This window comes from Fusarium poae, assembly GCF_019609905.1.
Source record: "Fusarium poae strain DAOMC 252244 chromosome Unknown contig_2, whole genome shotgun sequence".
In the NCBI taxonomy this organism is placed as follows: Eukaryota; Fungi; Ascomycota; class Sordariomycetes; order Hypocreales; family Nectriaceae; genus Fusarium; species Fusarium poae.
Window position 1 is genome coordinate 865,489 of NW_025408660.1, and position 22,437 is coordinate 887,925.

General features: G+C 47.5%; 5 protein-coding genes across 5 annotated transcripts; all 5 read left to right on the plus strand.

The window, feature by feature from the left end:
* Positions 1–1,412: 1,412 nt before the first annotated feature.
* On the plus strand, positions 1,413–2,948 carry FPOAC1_013509 (uncharacterized protein; the record flags this gene model as incomplete). Its single annotated transcript, XM_044857850.1, has 1 exon — positions 1,413–2,948. The coding sequence occupies one exon, from the start codon at positions 1,413–1,415 to the stop codon at positions 2,946–2,948; it is 1,536 nt and encodes a 511-aa protein (XP_044701232.1).
* Positions 2,949–6,920: 3,972 nt separating this feature from the next.
* FPOAC1_013510 (uncharacterized protein) lies at positions 6,921–9,396 on the plus strand (the record flags this gene model as incomplete). The annotated part of the gene is made up of 2 exons (XM_044857851.1): positions 6,921–7,190; positions 8,482–9,396. The coding sequence occupies 2 exons, from the start codon at positions 6,921–6,923 to the stop codon at positions 9,394–9,396; spliced, it is 1,185 nt and encodes a 394-aa protein (XP_044701233.1).
* Positions 9,397–9,605: 209 nt separating this feature from the next.
* FPOAC1_013511 (uncharacterized protein) lies at positions 9,606–10,495 on the plus strand (the record flags this gene model as incomplete). Its single annotated transcript, XM_044857852.1, has 2 exons — positions 9,606–9,650; positions 9,701–10,495. The coding sequence occupies 2 exons, from the start codon at positions 9,606–9,608 to the stop codon at positions 10,493–10,495; spliced, it is 840 nt and encodes a 279-aa protein (XP_044701234.1).
* A 2,201-nt stretch (positions 10,496–12,696) lies between these two features.
* Positions 12,697–18,785, plus strand: FPOAC1_013512 (uncharacterized protein; the record flags this gene model as incomplete). Its single annotated transcript, XM_044857853.1, has 6 exons — positions 12,697–13,239; positions 13,306–14,272; positions 14,343–15,283; positions 15,331–16,352; positions 17,664–18,043; positions 18,091–18,785. The coding sequence occupies 6 exons, from the start codon at positions 12,697–12,699 to the stop codon at positions 18,783–18,785; spliced, it is 4,548 nt and encodes a 1,515-aa protein (XP_044701235.1).
* A 1,246-nt stretch (positions 18,786–20,031) lies between these two features.
* FPOAC1_013513 (uncharacterized protein) lies at positions 20,032–20,736 on the plus strand (the record flags this gene model as incomplete). The annotated part of the gene is made up of 1 exon (XM_044857854.1): positions 20,032–20,736. The coding sequence occupies one exon, from the start codon at positions 20,032–20,034 to the stop codon at positions 20,734–20,736; it is 705 nt and encodes a 234-aa protein (XP_044701236.1).
* Positions 20,737–22,437: the final 1,701 nt, after the last annotated feature.

Below are 22,437 nucleotides of genomic sequence, written 5' to 3' on the forward strand. Positions count from 1 at the left end.
GGCATTTTCAGTATGGTTTTGGGAGGCTGGTGTAGATAAAAATCTGATGAGACTTGGCGGAGGGAGGCGTTTTGAGACATTTCGCATTAGTGCTGTACAGTCATACCGCAAGCGTCACTGGAGAAGGAATGTTAAAATATTACATCTTATGCAATTTTAAATACAGCAGCTATTTTCCCACACTAATAGCTTTACTTTTGGTCAAAGACTGTGCAAGTGAAAAATCGCATTTTGTATGGGAGACTATTTTTTTTGCTGACCGGTAGAGGGGTATGACCGAGTGAGAGGTACTGCATGGTATGTCTTTGGTTCAAGATCGCTGGCTGATAGAGCATATGGTGTCATGAGGCTGACGAGTAAGCACTTATCGTCTGGACTTGGCGATTTAGCAACTAGTCCAAATTTCGATCGCTGATGTAGTGTAGACTGAGGTATGGTGAGTTCCGGATGGTGTTGAGTGGCTGTGTGTGGGGCATTGTGTGTATCCACCACGACGTTGTCTTGCTCCCTCAGTTGGAATGGAGGAACAACTGTAATTGAGTCATGGATATTCTCTTGGCCTGGTGGCGCTGAGTGGTGACTCGTTGATGCGTCATTGTCTGATATAGTTTGTGAGGATATCTCGTGTTGAGCCTGTGTGGCTGAATTTGAGTTTGAATCGGTTGAAATAGAGTTTGATAGTTGTTGTTCTTTGGCTAGTGATGATGGTGTGGGTATCTCTGGATGACCCAGGGATGTTTAATACGCGTCTTTGTTGAACATTTCTTTTGATCTGACTTTTGTCTTCTGGTTTTGTCTTCTTCTAGTTTGTCTCATCAAAGATCACATTTTTTGTAATGAAGACTTGGTCGCCATCACTCAACAGGATGTAATTCCGTGATCCTTGGTATCCTAGAAGTCTGCATGGTCTTGTCTTCTCCTGCATCTTCTTTCTTCTTGCAGGGGGAATAAGCACAGACCCTCTGCTTCCAATTACTAAGGGGGGTTCAATCTCACCCCCCTTAGTAAACAATCCTTCCACTCCTTGATCGTCGCTCCTTGGTTTCCCCATCCTAGCCCGTTTATACAATAATCCTGTTTTCAACCTTATCTCCTGAAGCATCGTCCTGTATATTGCTTGGAAGGCGCCACTTTTTGTCCTTTTACTTTCCTTCTTCCCTTCGTTCCTCCCTTGTGCCTTTTTACCTATTATTCCTCAGCTCAGCTCGATTCAAGACTGACTGACGGTCTCTTTGATTCTCTACATACCTTACCTTCTGCCCATGACACATGCCTTCACACATTGCCCTGCCTGGCGCTGCGCGTCCTCGTCAAATGTTTCGTGTGAATGGGTCTAATTGGCGATGGGTTAAGAAGGGATTCACTTTATTGTTTGCATTTTTTATTGCTACATTTTTACTCTACCGCTTAGTATGTTGGCCTTTTACTCTTCAAGTTTCAATACTGACCACCCAAAGATCGTTAATGATAGTGTTTGGCGACCATCCGGACCGATATTAGAAGATACCACAATCACCCCCGCGAACATCTCCTCTGGAGACAGAAAGTTTGTTATTGTTCTGCCAGTCGACAACTCGAGTCCCGATCTATGCAAAGTTGTCAGCAGTGCCGTTGCTCTCGGCTACCCAGCTCCTGTTATTGTCAACTGGAAGAACGACTTCCATACCGATGCCGATGGCATTGGACCTTCTCAGCTAGGCAAGATCACCGGTACACTCAACTACCTACAATGGGCGACTGGAGATGAAGTCTCCGAGGAAGAGAGACTAGGGGAGAACGATCTGGTGCTGATGCTCGACGCCCACGATATTTGGCTACAACTGCCACCTAGCGTCATGTTGAACCGATACTACAGCAGCAACGAGAGAGCGAATAAGCGAATTGCGCAAGAGTACGGCTTCTTCGACAAGCACCTGATGCAGCAGACCATCATTGCTGCTGCACAAAAGGGCTGCATCGCTCCCCGCGACAAGATTTCGAACCTCTACTGCCACGACCTTCCAGACAGCACACTCCCCGAGAATGTGTTTGGCTTCTTTACCGATTACAATGTTGGACGATACAAATATGCACGACCCAAGTATGTCAACAGCGGAAGTTTCATGGGTCCTGCAGGCGATATGCGCCGCTATTTCCAACGCGTTAAAGACCGCATGGATAAAGATCTTCTCGAGTTGAGGTCCAACGAGGATCTTGCTGGTGATCAGGGTATCTTTGCCGAGGTGTTTGGTGAGCAAGAGCTTTGGCGCCAACACATTCATGAGGATGACTTTGCCCACGACAACCCCGGCAAGGAGGCAGCATTATCGGTACGAGACGAATTCGAATACCACGTCGGTCTGGACTACGCGCAAGAGCTCTTCTACCCGACTTGCTATTCTGAAACAGGAGGATATTTTGTGTCCCTCGACGACCCTTCTTCCATCGCCAAACAGTCGAGCAAAGCAGATGTCTCCCCACCACGAATTGGGGGTGTTCCCAACGACATTTCCGTCGCGGAAGCTCCCTTGGCCCAATTGGACGATGGCAGCAACCAAGGTGGCTCCTGGGGTGACATTTCGCTTTACGTTGACTTTTGGACAACCTCGGTTCCTGTTGCGATCCACCACAATGCTTGGAGAGGTGGTCTCAAGAGCCGTTTAACAGCATGGTGGGATAAGACGTGGTACTTTCCCCACCTGCGCAACCTTTTGGAGGCGCACATGGCAGCAAACACGACTGCGCCACTAGCAAGCATCGCAGCAGACGATGGCAACCTAGAAGTGTGGTCTTACGGCGCAAAGGCCAAGGGAAGCGCGTCGCTTCTGTTCGGTAAGAACAAAGAGTCCAAGGCTTGGCAGCTACGAGCGACAGATTGGAATACTGTCTGTAAATCAAGTAATGACGCGGATGAGGCTGAGACACGTTGGTATGACGAAGTTTTCCGAGATGGAAAGGGCTTACTATAGAGATGTGTTGTTGTTATATTGCGCAGTAGTGCTGGGTAAAAAATAACGTAATCCATAAGCGAGCGCCGCATATAAGCGAGTGCCGCACTTAACCTGTTACGATTGGCCCCTATAGGCAGCTGTAAGCACCAGTATGATCGCTAGCACAGTGATTATAGCCCGATCTTTTGCCCTGTGGCCTAACGGTTAGGTGCAACCGTTACATAACCTATACACCTTAAACCTTGTTTCTTAAAAATATATAAAAAATCGAAATCATGCTTAAAATAGCTAAGATTCTAGTAAATTATAAATAAGTGACGAAATTAGTTATGTTATCTGTCTATAAATTCTTAAAAATTCCTATCTAGCTAAAACCTTAGAAATCTATTTATACTGTGCTATATACTATATAATTAGACTTTTCTACAGAAAGAGATCTTTTTAAAAACCTAACAAAGCTATAAGTTAACTATTTCAATAATACCACGTATATTAGTTATCTTATTATATATTTTTATTTGATTCTTAGGCATTTTATTTAAAGTAGTGCGATGGTATAAGGTAGGTTATTTTTAGTTATACAGTACAGTGCGGCGTTCGCTTGTCTGCAGCGCTCGCTTATGGATTACCCGTGGATTCGACCTAACGGAGACCCCACTCATAGAGTGGGCGGCAAAATTCTGGGACAAGGGCAAAATTCTGGGACAGCCAAATAGGTGTAAATAGGTGCAAAAGATTGGTATTTTCATTCAGTTTTCGTCACTTTTGGTCCGAATTAAATAGAGATTGCTAAAATGATAGTATTGGATTGATTTAAAGCTATATCCAAGAGCATTTTATTATGCGATGTATATTTCTCGCTGTGTTGCGGCCGAAAGTTGATGTGATTACTGAGGAACCGTCAGACTTGCTTCCTTCGGCATAAGGTCTTGTGACTTACCTGCCCGGCCTCCCTCCCAACAGGGAAAGTGCCGACGATATAATTTACTGTGTATTTCGCGGGCGAAGCGTATCCATGATTCTGTGATATGTGGAGGAGAAATTCCTTTCAAATTCAACAGGCGGAGGAGGGAGAGGAGGAAGGTTGGGCTCTTCTTGCGTAAGATCAACTACCTCGATGACTTCCTCATTGAAATCGGAGTCATCTGATTCTCCTGTGACGAGGTTTTCAAGTAACCCATCTTCTTGTGTGTTGCTGAGTTTAAATTCAACTCCATCGCTCGAAGGAAGTGCAGGCATATCTTGCAACGGGCTGCGATAAACACCAGCAGCTGTTGCACCACGAAGGCGCTCGTAGAAACGCTGCTGAGCAGAGGAACCGCTCGTATCATAGTAAAATCCGTTCCCAGGCGTTGCAGGCGAAGCTTCTCGTGATGCCGGAGCAATAGTAATAACATCATCCTGTATATCCTTGTTCTTCCACTCCTTCCACCGCTTGAAGCTAATATGAATCGGCTTCCCGTTGTTATTGATATCGTATTTGTGTTGCTTCTTCCACTCGATTTTCAGGCGATCATCCTCTTCTTTCTGCAGTTGCCTCCAAGTGCGATGTTGCCGGCGAAGCTCTTCTGCTTGCTCTTTTTGCGTTGTAGTGGCAACTTGCTCTTCTATCTGCTGCACCGTTGTGCTGTTCACGTAGAGGCCGGTGGGATGAACTCTTCTTCTACGCATCTTTCGACTATTTGCAGCGGAAATGCGGTCAAGGCGGTTCTTGATATGACTTTCGGCAAAGGAATTTAGTACTATTGCTTCGTTGAGAACGTCGTCAATAGTGCTGTATGCCTCGCGAGTAGGCGAGCTGAATCGTTCACGATAGTTGTGCCTGATGTGACGAGAAATCTCCCGAGCATCTCGGAATCGTGATTCTTGGGGAAGTAGGGATTGGATTGCAGGGGAGGCTTGAGAGAGGATAGACTTCTGCTTTTCCTTTAGCTTTTGTATGACTTCTGTGCCGTCAGGAGGAAATATTCCACTTCTCTCAAACCCGTTAATGATATTGTGCTTTGTGAAGCTTTCATCGATGATCTTCTGCAAGCGAGCAACAAGATCCGAGCGCTTGAAGTTCAGAAATCCCTCGCGGATGTGCTTGCGAAGTGCCTTCTGATGTGCAAGCTTGAGAAGCTGAAAGACTCCTACATCAAGCGGCTGTGTGAGATGCGTTGAGTGAGGCGGAAGCACGAAGATCTCGATATCAAAGCGCAGGCAATATTTCATAAATTCCAAGGAAGTCTTGCCTGTAAAGCCATCGATAACAAGAAGTCGCCAAATCTTTTCCTTCTCAGGCCGCTCAAAGTAAGGCCTTTCCCAAATGAAATCAGGATTATCGATATCTCTCATAAACTCATCACAGCCGTACCAATCAGTGAAGTTTATACCAAGAGCTCTTGCCTTTGCTGTTGCTGAGAAGGAATGCAGGTTGAAATGACGAATCCAATCCATTGAGATTTCTGCATTAGAAAAGCCGGTCTCAGAGCGTGCAAAGCGAATATTCTTATCCAAATCATTAACATCCCACCCTTCTGTTGGCCACGATTTGAAAATCATAAACGGAGGGATAGTATCTATTAAGTACTATTAGAATAAACTACAGAATCAAGAGAATACTCACATCCTTCAGCATTTACAGCCCCGATCATCGTAGCCGACTCGCGGTTCGAAAAAGCAACAATCTCGTGTTTTGTGTTGCGTTTTTTCCTCACGATGACCACCTCAAGCCGCTCACGCACAACGCCTATTCGTATGCCGCATTCATCGGCGTTCAGGATCTGAGATGGCCCGATATCTCTTCTCTGCACAACATCAGCAAGGTTAGTATAGAAATCCTCAACCTCCTGAACTTCGCGTGCTTCGAATTCTGCTCTCTCACGATCAAATGCCCGTACTAACTTCTTCTTCTGTAGCTGCGGATTATCTTCAAGAAAGCGTTTATACCATCCTTCTCCAACTGGGTGCAATGGAGGAGTTCGTGATGCCCTCAACTCGTTTGCGGCTGCTTCAATAACTGACTGATTTGCAGGAAATCCACATCTCTCGAGCCACATAACGTATGCAACGACCGCGCGCTCCTCACTTTCATCGAGATTCCTTGGCCTTCCAACGCTTGTATCACTAAAAGCCGGCTTTCCAGCGAGCTTCAGCGATCGAATATGCCTCCCTACAGCGCTCTTGGAGGTGTGATGCTTGACGGCGGCATCCCTTATAGTGATAGGCTTTCTTCCGTTACGCTTGGGGCGGTTTTGTGATACAAGGACCTCCCGGGCGGCTCGTACAGCATCGTTGACGCGATACGGATACGGCATTTTATCGGCTAGATCAAAAAGGCAGCTTCATAAATGAGAGTCGACTGAATTATACGTATGTGTGTATTGGAATTCATTGGATTTGGCGGGTGATTCTAATGAAGTTCCGACAGGGCGGGGTATCTGGCTGTCCCAGAATTTTGCCCTTGTCCCAGAATTTTGCCGCCCACTCTATGAGTGGGGTCTCCGTTAGGTCGAATCCACGGGTATGTTATATTATTGAGCTTGATTGTTCATTATTGAGATGAGAGTTCTTCTCGAGTTTATATCTCCAGATGATTCCAGGCTTGTCAACAAATAAATGAAATCAAATAAATTCAAATAAATCCAAATCAAATCAAATCAAATTGAGTCGAAATGAACTCAAATCAAATCAAATTGCGGGAGCCGAATTTATTTGGATATCTGGATTCATTTGGATAGAAGCACTGGCCAATCATTGCTGGTACTGTAACCCCAGGTTGACCCACTCCCGACCAACGCGTACCTTAAAAGTTATTACTCGTTGGCTAGCCGGGAGGGGGTGCCAACTAAGCAAGCTTAATTGGCCACAAAAGTGTGAGACAAGGCGAAAAGTGTGAGACAACCCCGCACAGGCTGCTGTCGCAAAATCATGACTTTTGCCCGCCAAAACCAATGATTTCTAGGACATCAATCAGTAAAAAAGTCATATATCACGTCCATCAAAATTATGCCCTCACAATCAAATCTGAGAGCTGCTCAGGCCGTTGTTCTTTCACGCCAGCGACTTCGCCGCGGTCTCAATCGTGATGCTGCCGGCCGCCGAAAGAAGCCACTGACTCTTCGTGCTGCTGAAGCTCGATATGCCAGCTCTGCTCGTGCATCTATCGGCCGCATCGTCAAGAGACTTGAGGCTGCGAATACCGTAGATTATGAGGATGTTGTCGATCCTAAGATGGGGCGCCCGCGGCAACTCACGGATGAGGAAGAAGAAGCTATCGTGTGTTATATCATCTGTGTGACGGGTGAAGGTTCCCAAGGGATAAACTAGTCCGTACTGGTTTATGTTGGCAGAGTCGTAGGGCGTTGTCACTGAGCGGTTGCGAAGTGTCACATCTCCTAATAGTGAATAGAGCGGGTAAGGCGTATTCAGGTAAGGAAGTTTTATTGATAGCTGGTAGGCCATCGTACTATCTAGCGCTAAGCGAATGTATATATACTACTGGTGTTGTGGTGGGAGCGACGATGTTTGAGGTCGTCGTCGGTCCTGGAGCGCCGTCGGTCCTGCAAGTGTCGGTCCTTTATTGATTGGATATGGTGATGGGGAAATTGTGGGGTAGTGGGAAGTGAGTGTGGGGTACACGTGACGTAGCCGCTCAGATCGTAACAACTGGGGTCAGGAGGTAAGAGAATTCGAAGAGATTCGGGATTGGCAATCTGGGATCATTGTCGGATGTCTGATTACAGCTTTTGGAATCTATGATGCGATTTCCGGCCTGGTCATCCTTCCCTATGCAGGTGCTCGAGATCATGGTCCATTTGGGGGTTTTTATGGCCTGTTTAAAGCACTAAACAATAATTATATTTTGCTTCTAGGAGGTAAGTCAAGACCCATTCCAATAACATCAAGTCGTTATTTTCTAATATTATTTATCCTAGTTGCTGTGGGCGTAGGTGCGTATCCACTAATGGGTTTATATAAAAGCGGCTGGTCTATACTTCATAGAAAAACCCGGCAGTGTGTTAAAACAGCTCGCTTGGCGGAAGGCAAGTACTTGGTGAATAAGATGCATCAGGGTGGGACAAGTCAGCGAGTTTGTTTGGAAGCTTTCGATGCTGTAGTTTCAGGACGTCTTCCACATTAACTCCAATAAATCCTGAACTGTCTGCATCCCGAGCTTGTTAAATAATATCGTACACTTTCTGTAACCTCATGCCATGTTTCCCGAAGAAGTTATAGTCGGCACCTGTCACTGGATTTCATGTTAAAAAGTAGCTACAGAAATGACTAAGTATTTAAAATGTCCATGTTTTATTTTAAAAGTGAGAGAGCTTATCAAAATACCTAAATTCCAATACCCGTTGGCTCGAGCCGGGGGGGGGGCCAACTAAGCAAGCTTAGTTGGCCACACAATCGCGTGACATCTGCGGGGGTGTGATTTTGGTGTGATTTTCAACAATTCTCATATTACGGTGCTTAAATCTTGTCGGAAAGGTCAGAAATTGCACAGAAGAGATAAATTGAGGTCTCTCGTGATATCAATTGACTACTGACTATCTTCGGGCTGCAGAGGCAGCTACAGTCGCTCATCTCGTACGTCAGGTCCGAGTACGATCATACGGGCGAGAAACTCTTCCAGGGCAGTAATGTCTGGGTGTCTCTGGTCGGGATACTCACAAAAATGCTTGAGGACCCGATTTTGAAAGACGTAGTCTTGGTCGTCGACGCCCTTGACGAGTGCATTACCGATCGACCCAAGCTTCTTGATTTCATCGTCCAAACTTCGTCGAGTTCTTCATCCCACGTCAAGTGGATCATATCCAGTCGCAACGAGCAAGACATTCAGGGGGCACTGGACTATGCAGAGCAGAAAGTGAGGCTACACCTCGAACTGAACCCGGATTCAATCTCGAAGGCCGTTGGCACGTACATTAAATACAAAGTAGGTCAACTGGCACGCCGAAAGAACTACGATACGCAAACGAGGGACGCTATCAGTAATCATTTGACCTCCAATGCCAACGATACGTTTCTCTGGGTGGCTTTGGTCTGTCAAGAGCTGGCAGATTCTGAGCTGACCCGAAAACGTCATACGCTCGCCAAGTTGAAGTCATTCCCGCCAGGACTTAATCCCCTCTACAAGCGGATGATGGAACAAATCTCTAATTCAGATGATGCGGACATTTGTAAGGAGATACTGGCTACTGCTTCGGTTGTGTACCGACCTATCACCCTGGAGGAATTAAAGGTTCTTGCTCCGTCGCTTGAAGACGACGACTACGACGACCTTCCCCAAATAATTAGCTCTTGCGGTTCCTTTCTGACACTGCGTGAAGGTGTCATCTACCTTGTGCACCAATCAGCCAAGGAGTTCCTGCTCAATGAGGTATCCGACCAAGTCCTAACCTATGGCGAAGTGCACCAGCACCATGCCATTTTCTCGAAGTCACTGACGGCTCTGTCGCAAACCACATTTGTAAACTGAACGCCCCAGGATTCCCCTTCGACAAGGTCTTGCCGACCGACCTCGAACCACTGTCTCCCATTCGGTATTCTTGCGTCTACTGGGTTGACCATCTCCACGTCTCAGTTTCCACAGAGTTCAACAATTTTCTACAGGATAATGGCATAGTCCATAGATTCATCAAGGAGAATTATCTATATTGGCTTGAATGTCTTGGTCTCCTACGGAGCATGTCGGAAGGAGTCAGGGCCATGAACAAGCTTGAGGCTTTAGTGGTGAGTCACTGTCAATACATACATTAGGAAGCGTTCTGATAATTACATAGAGAAAAGTGGGAGGGCGACAACTGACAGAATTGGTTCGAGATGCGCGTCGTTTTATTCTTTCTCACAAGCGGGCGATCGAAATTGCTCCATTGCAGGCTTATGCGTCCGCACTCGTGTTCAGTCCTGAACACAGTCTCACCAGAGAGCTCTTTAAGAAGGAGGAGCCGGATTGGATGGTGTCGAAGCCAAGAATGGAGGCAGCTTGGAACGCTTGCCTGCAGACCCTCGAGGGCCATGGCGATTCGGTGACGTCGGTGGTGTTCTCAGCAGATGGCCAGCGTCTTGCATCTGGCTCATATGATGAGACAGTCAAGATCTGGGACGCAGCCACGGGCGTATGCGAGCAGACGCTCGAGGGCCATGGCGATTGGGTGTGGTCGGTGGTGTTCTCGGCAGATGGCCAGCGTCTTGCATCTGGCTCAGATGATAAGACAGTCAAGATCTGGGACGCGGCCACGGGCGCATGCGATCAAACGCTTAACGTTGGGAGACTATTATATCACCTTTCATTTGATCCAACGTCAAATGCTCTCCTCTCTACCGATATTGGACTTCTAAATCTGGATCGCCCGGCTCTGCCGCCTGTCATAAATGATCGGTCGACTGAGATAACATTACCGCGTGTTAGCCATTCTGGATGGGGTATAAGCGCGGATGGCGAATGGATTGTTGAAGATGGAAAGAAGATGCTTTGGCTGCCTCCGGACTATCGAGGGGGCAGGCCCGCTATTGATAGATCAACTGTCGCTATCGGCTGTCGATCAGGTCGTGTGCTAGTGATGAAGTTCTCTTAAAGCGGGGACAGGCATAATTATCTTCTTGGTTCCAAGCAGCCCTTTCCCAGTTCCTAGTAACGACCTACGAAATTGATTCTGTTTGACTTGGAAGGGGCTGGCTGGCGATGAATTCAATTCAATTCAATTCAATCACACATCTGGTGGACGAAAGATCGGCCAGTGAACCGTGCGAGCATGCACGTCCCATTAAACGCACCGTGCCACCCCTGCTTCAACTCAATCAACGCCTCAGATTGAATTGATCGCCACCCTGAGTCCCAGTTGCTGACACACACTCTATCAGCGATATCCATGCCCTGGATCCAGGCTGCTTTTTCTGGATATATCGCGATGCTGTAGAGCCTAGCACTAGGCCATTAACTCCCTTGCCCTCCATAATGCCAGTCTTATCCATATTCCATCGGTTGGATGGATGGATTCCCTGTATAGCAGGGATACCATCCACAACCCCTCTTTCGCCACCACCCCTATCCTAGCTGCATGGCGGATTCGCTAGCGATTCCATTTGAAAGCCCATACTAAAAAAAACTGCACCCCCAAGTTTTTATCGCTAAAATGCATTTCAAGCGGATGCATCGATTCATTACATCAAGGGAAGCTTATATCTGGCTTGCCAGCCTAGGTACTATTAAGAGGCGATTCATCATGAATCGCTCACCAAAATGGAGATTTTCGCTTAAACTTTTAGGCTGGATCGTCTGAGGTTCGATCGAGTAGCTAATTGGTTAAAAATAACCCCAACCCCACACTTGGGGTTAGCTAGCGTCAGCTTGGGGTTACGTGACGCGACTGTAACATTTACATTCTACGACAACTGTAACATTTACGACCCCCAGGTTTAACTGTCCGTGGCTGATCTGTAATCCATCTACACTGCATTTTTAACCCTAGGTATTATTCACAGGCGATTCATCATGAATCGCTCACCAAAATGGAGATTTTCGCTTAAACTTTTAGGCTGGATCGTCTGATGCTGAGACGAGCAGCTGATTGGTTCAAAATAACCACAACCCCACTCTTGGGGTTAGCTATCGTCGGGAGTTGTCTGTCTATCTTCTAGAGCTAGAGAGCGCAGCAGATCAATCGAAGACGGAGCAAAACATGTGTCAAGACGCCTGGACTTTAAAACCATCACATTTGAAAAGCAGAGACTCAGAGAGTCCTAGGGAATATTTTGCGACTCAGGTATCGATGATCGACGTGCTATCGAGGCATAAAATCCACGACAGGCCTAGCATGGAAGCATAGAGAGTCAGATTTGAAATATTTGAATAAATATTTCAAACAACAAATCCAGTCTTGAGAGTTATCAAATATCTCAAATATGACCCCGGATTTGATTTGTTTGATTTGAGGGCAGCGCTGACCATAGGGTCCCTGCTTACCAAGCCAGTATCAAGACAAGTCAAACCAGCTAAAAAAAACCGTCTTAATGTCACGGGCTGGTCTCGGGAATACAGGTGAACGGGGAACGCTTCAGGCGGAACGGGATCTATTGCTACGGATAGGCACTGCAGGCAGATCAGACTCCATTGACAAGACGTAGCTCGAGGAGCTACGTTCAGGATCTATCTAGTCGGTGAACTAAAGTCTCAGCGATAACGTATCGCCACGTGATCTAACCCACTTGTAGCTCTAGGGTAGGCAGGTCCGGTCTTGGTCTGTGACACTTAATTGATATAAGATGGTCAACTTGACTTGGCTTGATTTCACTGTTACATGTTGGACTATGATGTTGGGCAGAGTTAACCTCCACCAAAGTCGCGACACTGCGCCTCCAATACCCCACCACCGGGCTGCAACGTCCTAATTCAGGTTCGCGTATCTTTAGGTATCTTAAACTCTGGTGACAGAGGCCAGTGCGCCATTTATCCTTTCGATGACCGACCAATTTTGGATCAAGTTTCTGCATCCTCTCCCGTCGACCAGCTCTTGTCCATGTTTTCAACTCGAACAACAGCTTCACGCTTTCTTTGCAGCCCGCCCGGATCATACCCAACAGTCCTATTGGGTCAACATGCTGCGCCCAGCTACAGGGGTCCTTTCAGCTGTTGAGCCTTCCCCGCACGCAATGATGTTGCTGCCCAAATTGTTAGTCATGCCACTCCATCATCATTCCGATTCATCCACCGGAATAGAAGCCATCTTGACGATATCATCATATCGCGCGACAAGTTCAACGTGCACTCTCGGTGAAGATGGCGCCTCGTTTATTTAAGAAAGCGAAATCTAAGACCAGAAAGTTGTTGCAAACAGCCCCCCTAGAATCTTCGACTCCTCCGCCACAAACACCTTCCCCAACATCTGCTCAGCAAGCAACTCAGCCAACATCTCAGCCACCGCCTTCTCCACTCACCTCGACAGATGCCGAAACCTCACCACTGCCGAGTCTACAAGAGCGAATTTGGAACGAGGCCTACGATAAGCTCAAAGAGAACGAGCCCAAACTGGTTGGGGTATACGAGAAGATCTTATCAGCTAAGCTACACGGAGACGACCCGAGCTCTGCTACTCGCGAACCAACAGACAACGAGATAGGAGAGACTCCGAGGACACGATGTGGCCAAATGCAACAGCTGGTTCAGGCTGGACTGGACCGGACGCAGAAGCAAGCGTCTATCAAGCAAGGCATCGACGAAGGCCTGCAAGCGGTGCAGGAGGTCAGAAGAATAGTGGACAAGGCGCTGCATGCCGCTCCGGAAGCTGCTGTCGCCTGGGTCGGCGTCTGCCTCGGACTGGAGGTGTGTGTGATCGGCCCTCACATCCGGTGAGAGAACAATGGATGGTCCCCTGCTGACAGTTAATAGATCCTCTCGAACCCCATCGCCGAGGCACGCGATAACCGCAAAGGCATCGCCTACGTCCTGTCGAGAATGGAGTGGTACTGGAACTTGGTGTCTCTGCTTCTTGACGAGAACAAGGCCGAGCAATCATCTGCGGGGCTGCGAGTCCAACTGGAGAAGCACGTCGTGCAGCTCTACGAGAAGCTCCTTACATATCAAATCAAGAGTGTCTGCCTTTACTACCGGAATTGGGCTGCCATCATCGGAAGGGATCTGCTCAAAATCGACGATTGGGCTGGCAAGCTCAGCGAGATCAAGGAAGCCGAGGCTGCCGTGCAAGGAGACATGGAGCAATACAATACCGGAGAGAGCAGAATGCAACTTCGGAAACTCACCGACGCTGCGGGCGCTCTAGAGATGAATCTCCAAAACATTCATTCGGCCATCAAAGGCGTACATTCGGCCATTGAAACGCAAACGCAACATCAAGAGAAGCGGCACCAAGACGACGAGGCGAAGCAATGCCTGAAAGACCTGCACGAGACTGACCCTCGCGACGACAAAACGCGCATCCAAGAGACAAAAGGCGGCCTGCTCAGGGACTCTTATCTTTGGATCCTCGACAACAACGAATTCCGGCAGTGGCGTGACGAACCGCAAAGACAGCTGCTCTGGATCAAAGGTGAGCCTGGCAAGGGCAAGACGATGTTGCTATGTGGCATCATCGACGAGCTGGAGAAAGAGCCCGGCAATCACCTGTCCTACTTCTTCTGCCAAGCCACTGAGGCAAGGCTGAGTAACGCGACTGCGGTGCTGCGCGGTCTGATCTATCTGCTAGTTGCCCAGCAACCATCGCTCATCCTGCATATTCGGGAGAAACACGACCATGCGGGCAAGCAGCTTTTCGAGGACGGGAATGCCTGGGAAGCCTTATCCAAGATCCTCGCAGCCATGCTTAATGACCCGATTTCAGACGGTGCTATCCTGATTTGTTGATGCTCTCGATGAGTGCAAGACAAGCCGCGACCAACTCCTCGATTTCATCATTAAACCGTCTCGAGCCAAATGGATCATATCTAGCCGCAATTGGCTGGATATTGAGGAGAAACTCGGCCATGCAAAGCAGAAGGTCAGGCTTCAGCTCGAGCTGAACCAAGACTCCATCTCCAAGGCTGTCGACACATACATTGGATACAAGGTGGAGAAGCTAGCGGGCCTCAAAAACTACGACAAGGAAACAAGGGACGCTGTTCAACGCCATTTGGTTGGCAATGCCGATGGCACCTTTCTCTGGGTAGCCTTGGTTTGTCAAGAACTGGCAGATTCCAAGGTCCGAAAACGACATACGCTGGACACATTGAAGTCATTCCCTCCAGGTCTTGATCCTCTCTATAAGCGAATGGTGGAACATATCAGCGATTCGAAAGATGCAGATCGTTGCAAGGATACCCTCGCTCTTGCTTCGGTTGTATACCGACCCATCAACTTGGACGAGTTGAAGGCTCTTGCCGAGTCGCTCGACGATCTTGACCAGGATGAGTTGGAAGAAATCATCAGCTCCTGTGGTTCTTTTCTGACTCTTCGAAAAGGCGTCATCTACTTTGTGCATCAATCAGCCAAAGATTTCCTGCTCAAGAACGCGTCAAAACAAATCCTACCTTCTGGCATTGCGCACCAGCACTATGCCCTCTTCTCGAGGTCGCTAGGGGTCCTGTCGGAAACTCTTCGACGAAACGTCTACAGTCTCAACACGCCAGGATTCTCCATTGATCAGGTCTCACCGACTAATCCCGACCCATTGTCCCCAATTCGATATTCATGCGTCTACTGGGTTGACCATCTTCACGACTCAGATGTCGCAGAAGTCAACGACATTCTACGGGATAACGGCAACGTCCATGTATTCATCCAGAAGAAGTACTTGTATTGGCTGGAATGTCTTGGTCTGCTACGAAGCATATCGGAGGGAACCAAGGCGGTACACAAGCTCGAGGCTTTAGTGGTAAGCTGCTCTAGATGTATATTGGAAGCCGTCTAACAAGGTTATAGAAAATCGCGGGAGCGCAGAAACTGACAGAACTACTTCGAGATGCGCGCCGATTCATTCTTTCTCATGCTCGCGCCATCGAGATTGCTCCATTGCAGGCTTATGCGTCTGCACTCGTGTTCAGTCCTGAACACAGTCTCACCAGAGAGCTCTTTAAGAAGGAGGAGCCGGATTGGATGGTATTGAAGCCAAGAATGGAGGCAGATTGGAACGCTTACGAGAAGACGCTTGAGGGCCATGGCAATTGGGTGAGGTCGGTGGTGTTCTCGGCAGATGGCCAGCGTATTGTATCTGGCTCAGATGATAAGACAGTCAAGATCTGGGACGCGGCCACGGGCGTATGCGAGCAGACGCTCGAGGGCCATGGCGATTCGGTGACGTCGGTGGTGTTCTCAGCAGATGGCCAGCGTCTTGCATCTGGCTCATATGATGAGACAGTCAAGATCTGGGACGCAGCCACGGGCGTATGCGAGCAGACGCTCGAGGGCCATGGCGATTGGGTGTGGTCGGTGGTGTTCTCGGCAGATGGCCAGCGTCTTGCATCTGGCTCAGATGATAAGACAGTCAAGATCTGGGACGCGGCCACGGGCGTATGCGAGCAGACGCTCGAGGGCCATGGCGATTCGGTGACGTCGGTGGTGTTCTCGGCAGATGGCCAGCGTCTTGCATCTGGCTCAGATGATAAGACAGTCAAGATCTGGGACGCAGCCACGGGCGCATGCGAGCAGACGCTTAACGTTGGGAGAGTATTATATCACCTTTCATTTGATCCAAGGACAAATTCTCTCTATACCGACATTGGACTCCTAAACCTATATCACCCGGCTCTACCGCCTGTCATAAATGATCGGTCGACTGAGATAACATTACCGCGTGTTAGCCATTCTGGATGGGGTATAAGCGCGGATGGCGAATGGATCGTTGAAGATGGAAAGAAGATGCTTTGGCTGCCTCCGGACTATCGAGGGGGCATCCCCGCTATTGATAGATCAACGGTCGCTATCGGCTATTATTCAGGTCGTGTGTTAGTGTTTAAATTCTCTTAGAGCAGAGGCAGGCATAATTATCTTTTTAGTCAGAAGCGCACTATTCGCAGGCGATTGAAGTCAATATCGTTTGAAGCGTTGTCGTGTTACTGATTGGTTGAAAATAATCCTAACCCCACACTTGGGGTTAGCTAGCGTCAGCTGGGGGTTAGTTAGGGTTATTCATCTCGAAACAGATTCGCCCTAGTCTGATCATATTCCTCTCCAACGCAGGAAACAGCAGACCACGGAGAACATTAGTTGCGCTTCGTAACGTGGGTTCTGATGCTTGGCAAAAGAAGTAGAATACTGCCCGAGGTGGAGAAATTTCAAGCTCTCCAATGATGCCACAGAGAAGCATGTGGTGGGCTAACTGTACTGACTAGTGCTAAGGGAATGTATATACACATGAGGGGTTCACTCGTTGAGGAGTGAGCTTTGACAGAAGGCTCACGATGTAGTGAGTGAGCCTGTGGTTGATTGGTAAGAAAAGTGGGATACACGTGATGCTGAGACAGGGATCGTGACATACAGCATAATTTACGTGGGAGGCTGTTCTTGCAGGAACTCTGACGTTATTGGTGACGACCAGACCCAGCCCCTGCTCTGACCGCGGGAAAAGCAGGGGTGTTGTGAGCTAGAAGAATTATTAGAAATATAAACAAGGCGATTCCTGAGCTCCCAATATATGTTTTTATACTATACTAATAAGTTTTGCATTATATTCAGTGTCTTCTTTGAGTCGGCTAGTATATGATGGTTTCGCGTTTCCTGTCAAGAAGGGGAACGGGCCCCGTTCTAAGATATCGTTCACCCCACTTATTCTAGGTTGCGCGATTGGACCAAAACCCGAAACGGCCCCGTTCCTGTCGTGAATGCTTGAGTAAGGTCGAATGGTTCGTGTTCGTGGCTGGCGCTAATTACTTTAATGCAACGTTGATTGGACTGCGGCGGCGTAGGGAGGATGGATTGCTTACCTACTCCGCTTTTTAGTAAGTACCCTATCTCCTAATCACAACCTGTGCAGGTTTCGTCACGCCTGCGTAACTTTCATCATTAAGCTTTCATGTTCTTAACGTATACTACGCTTAGCCCCAACTCTACGCTAAGAACGCATTCCTTGAGCCCCTTCTTCCTTACCGTAGTTCTAACTATTCATAGCCTGTTTTCATCCCTTCCATCAGCCATTTTATTATTCGGTCTTCTCATATGTCATCGAGCATTGGTACGCATAACGAATCGGATAGCGATGATCAGAATAACACTTTATTTTCGGATCTGAAAAGGGTTTTTTTAACACGCCTTAATAGGTGCAAACGCTTACGGGGGAAGACGTGGACTGACTGGAAAGAATTCCAAGAATCTCAAAACCCTGAAGATCTAACAGCTCGAATCTTTTTTCGCAAGGGCCAGTTTGAGACCTGGCTCGCATACTATCTTGTCAAACAAGATATCAACACCGTACGGTATAACAAGAACAAGATATTCCAAGCGGATTTAATTTCAAAACTTGAAAAAACTTCATCGACATTTCGCAAAAGGCTTGCTACGGCTGTATCTGAAGAGATAAACCCCGAAATCAGAGAAAGGATGCGAAACCTACGGCCATACTGCCCAGCTCAAAGCAGTAGCTCCAGTGCTCTAGTCCCTCCAGCTGATGAAATGATTCAGCACGAAGAGGGAGGAGAAGGTATACAGTCTGTTGCCCTTTGGATGATGGATCACTAAATCATACAGACATTACTGGACACAATGATCCTGTTACGTTAAATAATGTGCACGGCTCATCTGCGAGACTAGTCGATACTGCCGCAACTCTACAGCATGACCATACCGACCCGGGACAGTCTGTCCCCGTGCCACCTTTGGAAGAAGCAACCTTCACGTGTTTCAATGTTGATATTGATGCTATGTCTCATCTCTTTGACGCCGACTTATACAATTCAATCATCAGGAACCCAATCCTAACCACTCCGGGTTCATATGTGGCTGCCATATCGATGCTTTTCTCGAACTTTCTGGATGCGGATAGGGCTACATGCACCATGAAGCTAGATATAAAATCTGATGTGGTAACGGATTTTGCTCTTACATGGTTCAGCGTTCCGTTGGGCATAGATTCTTGTGGGAATCGATGCTTGAAATACAATCATGGAGGTTCGTCTGTGACGGCATCACAAGAGTTTTTATTTGAGGGTTGTAAGCTCGATTTCATACACAAATACTTTAAGAATGATATGATGGAGGCTATTACCAAGAACTCAGTGTATCACGACGAAAGGCAACGACGCGAGAGCACAACAAATTGTATAAAAATGACGATCCCGAGTCGGGCTAGCGAGAAGGCCGTTATACATGTATCATTGAATCTACTAAACGGAACGAGAATCAAAGACAGGCTGTTCCCTCAGTATGGATTTTATATAAGCTAAACCTCAGCTTTCTTCTTTTATTTTCCCCCCCGAAGTATCACACGCCCCAAACCACAAACTCGTGCCATGTGGTATTACGCCTTCTCCTTCACGAGAATCAGGAGATTTATATACGAGAATTGCTTCTTTTGGATCGGAAGTGTCATACACCTTGACTGTACAGTTCTGCCAGAAAACCCTCTGTCCTTTTCCATCCACTGTTTTAGGGGGTGATACGCCATCGTGAAAGAAACTGGCGTCCTTCGTTAAATCTTGCCTGGCGAATGACTGTATACTGTTAGAGTGATCTCTAACTGCATCAGAGTACGTACCATCGGAATGAAACTTTTAGGTTACAGGTCGATATAGTAGCCCGAAATCAACAGCGGATGTCTATCATAGAGGTGCAGGTAGTAATCGTGTTAAAATGCCTCAGAGACGATCCTGGCACATATTCCACTTTTCTCAGCCCTAATCGACGGAAATCTGTTGTAGGGTTCAAGTGACAGATTGGGAAATATGAGTGATATGGTGCGAGCCGTCGGGCATGAATTAGGCTCCGTAGGTGGAGTGTACAAAACATGTGACATTACTAAGAACTACACAACGCTAAGAACTACACAACGCTAAGAACTACACAACGCTAAGAACTACACAACGCTAAGAACTACACAACGCTAAGAACTACACAACGCTAAGAACTACACAACGCTAAGAACTACACAACGCGAAGGATCGCATAACGCTAAGAGCGACAAATATTGATCTACAACATGTTGGTACTGATCCCTATGAAGCGTCGTCTTGTCCTAAACCTAGCGAAGCTCCATAGACACACCTTGGAAATAGTGGGGCTATTCTGCCAATGGCTATACTTGTTGTTGATGTGTAACCTCGTGGGGCTGGCCTCACTCGTCTGGCGATAGGGGAAGGCCGGCCTGGGAAAAGACTGATGTGACTGCTTTTCTTACTTATGTTGTGTGATCCATTCTTCACAACATTACTGAAACATGAGCGGTTCTACCTGCGTAATATAGCGTGCGGCGCATACAATGACAATCCGTCACTCTTCTACTATATAAGCTGGACCCTCACATCGTTCTGTCTCTTGTCTTCCCACACATCACTAACCCGAGTTGTGGCTGCCTAGAATCACACTCCGTTTAACTCCTTTGCAAGACGTTGACTGCTCGATATATTACTACTTTTCTACTACCACGCACTGCTCATCCTTAGCTTCCTAAGACGTACCGAACGCACATACGACATGAGTCTCCTGACCACTCCTATCCTCATAGAAGCTTATCGCAATGCCGTTAGTCATGATATTGAGTGGAAAGTAGATGCCTTTTGGCAGTCCTACATGATCCAGCAATTTCCTGCGGCTGAGCACTACGCGGTGTGGTGCCAATCCGCACCCACTCCTGATAGTAGGAAGAGAGTCGACATCGCTGTCAAGCGACTTCGCGCCGGCACGATACTTTCTACTCTGCTCCTGTGCGAAGTAAAGAGATCTGGGTCATCAAAGGTGAAAGATGCTGAGAAACAAGTTGTTGAATACGCACAAGAGTACCTGGAAGATAGCGAGGAGAGGTTCGTCTACTGCATGACAGCTTGGGGAATTAAAGCGCGTTGTTGGATTTACTACAAGGACACTCAAGTTCTGACACCTATGTTTGGCGAAAAAGATATGGGCTCTAAAGCATCGTATGTGGACGCTAACGAAAGGAGGGCTGAACTTATCTCTGCATCCATTGCCTACATGAAGGAAGAAACAACTACCTGGCCGGGAGAGTTAGAATCTCACCAAAGCACTCAATCCGGCGAAGGTACTGCTGCGGATTCTTCGACCAGTACACAACCTGGTTATGCGCAAGCTTCTGACTCAGGCTACTCAGAGTGGGAATTAGACACGGAACAACAACGGTATAGACGCTACAACTTCTCGGCTCAGGAATGGGAGTGGTACTAAGGCGAGGGACAATAACTCTTCAGGTCATTGACTCTAGTCGATCATGGAAACCCTGACTATCTCATGGAAACAAGCAGAAGTGTGGGTGGGCTGGGGAGGCTGACCGTGGTGTATTTGAGCACGTACTCGTAGATGGGCTTTTATTCCGGCAGGGGGCTGAAGAAGAAGCGACAAATGAGACATGAATGGAAGAAATACGAAGGCTCTCCATGGTGCGTCGGGTAGAAGCTTCCTGTATCCAGACTTTGTCCGGCAGTATGCGGACCGCTTGCCCGTCCGGCAACCGAAAATAGATAGGTATGAAACAGAGGCTCTACCAGCTATCGGACACTAGTATCTTTCCAATTGACAGGGAGTTCCTGCATGGAGAATGGTTTAGTATGAATTTTATTAGTACTTTTATCAAGACGAAGCAACACTTTAGCGCAAACTTGACTCCAATAACCTATCCGGCAACAATAAGACATCTAGGTTTCAACCGTGCAGCGCTTGCAACCCACAATTATACCAACTTTACGCGTATATACAGAACTTACAAGTGTATGCCGTCAAACATTCGCTTCAGTATCGCCAACCTCAACCAAGCCCTCCATATCCATCAATAGTCTATGGTTAGAACGCCCTTTCCTATACGCCAGACCCTAACCCGAAGTTCGTTATATGGGACCCTAAGCGCGATCAGAACCATGGAAGACATAGTGCAGCAGTAAAAAGCTGCAAGGGTCCAGATGCAGTTGTGGGCAAAACCTGCGAGTTTCAAATTCAGGCATTCGTATCTCGTATAGACAGTCCCTACGATGAAAGCCAGTGGCAAAAAGGGATGAGCTGGGGTTGAATGATGCCCAGGGGATCATGAGGGCATTCGACGCCATCCTGTCTCCTCGTTGGAATTCTGGCCTCGATATTGTAGCCGCTTTACATAATCCGCACAATGTTCGGGATCACCTTTAGTACCGTGTTGGGGAAAGAATTTTTAGATGCTCAGCTCGCTGTAGCCTTTTCCAAATTTGGGACACTTGTGTTTATGGGCGAGTTGTGTGTCGAGCTCTGCGTTGTGCTGAAGATAGAGTGATGAGCTACCATGTAGAGGAGTATATGAGAGCTTTCTTTGCCCGTGCACAATCCTCAAGTTACACAGCTGGTCGGTTTAAGGCACGGTTGCTTTGGCTTTTCGGCCTCATCGATAGGTAGCTTGGCCGCCTCTTCGTGCGTCAACTGCCTACATTACTTTATATGAAGTGGAATGTGGACTTTATAGACTTATTTTGTAGCAGGGACTGATCTGTGTCGATGGTGCTACTTTGCCACTTCCAGAAATCCCTTAGTGCCCGGAAAGTCGACGATAAATCTCTCTGGCTGGATCAAATAAAGACCTTTGTTGTCCAGTGAATTCCTTCGATCATGGACGTTGTAACATGACCGAAGTGTATAATACGATCAACGAGATATTGAACAATTTTGGGCTTCTAGGGACCCAGCCACGTTTTCAGTACATAGTTGACGGCCGATTCATGATGTTTTGAGATCTCTGTGAAGCTCCGGAGCTCGTCGTTGTAATGATCCTCATTTCGAGCGAGTATGAGGCGATTCTAGTTCTCCAGGAAATCCTAAAATGCTGGGTCTTGTATGATCTTGGCACCTTCACGTTTTGCTTTAGGGAAGTATTGCTTGCATTTGACAATGATGTTCATATTGATGTGC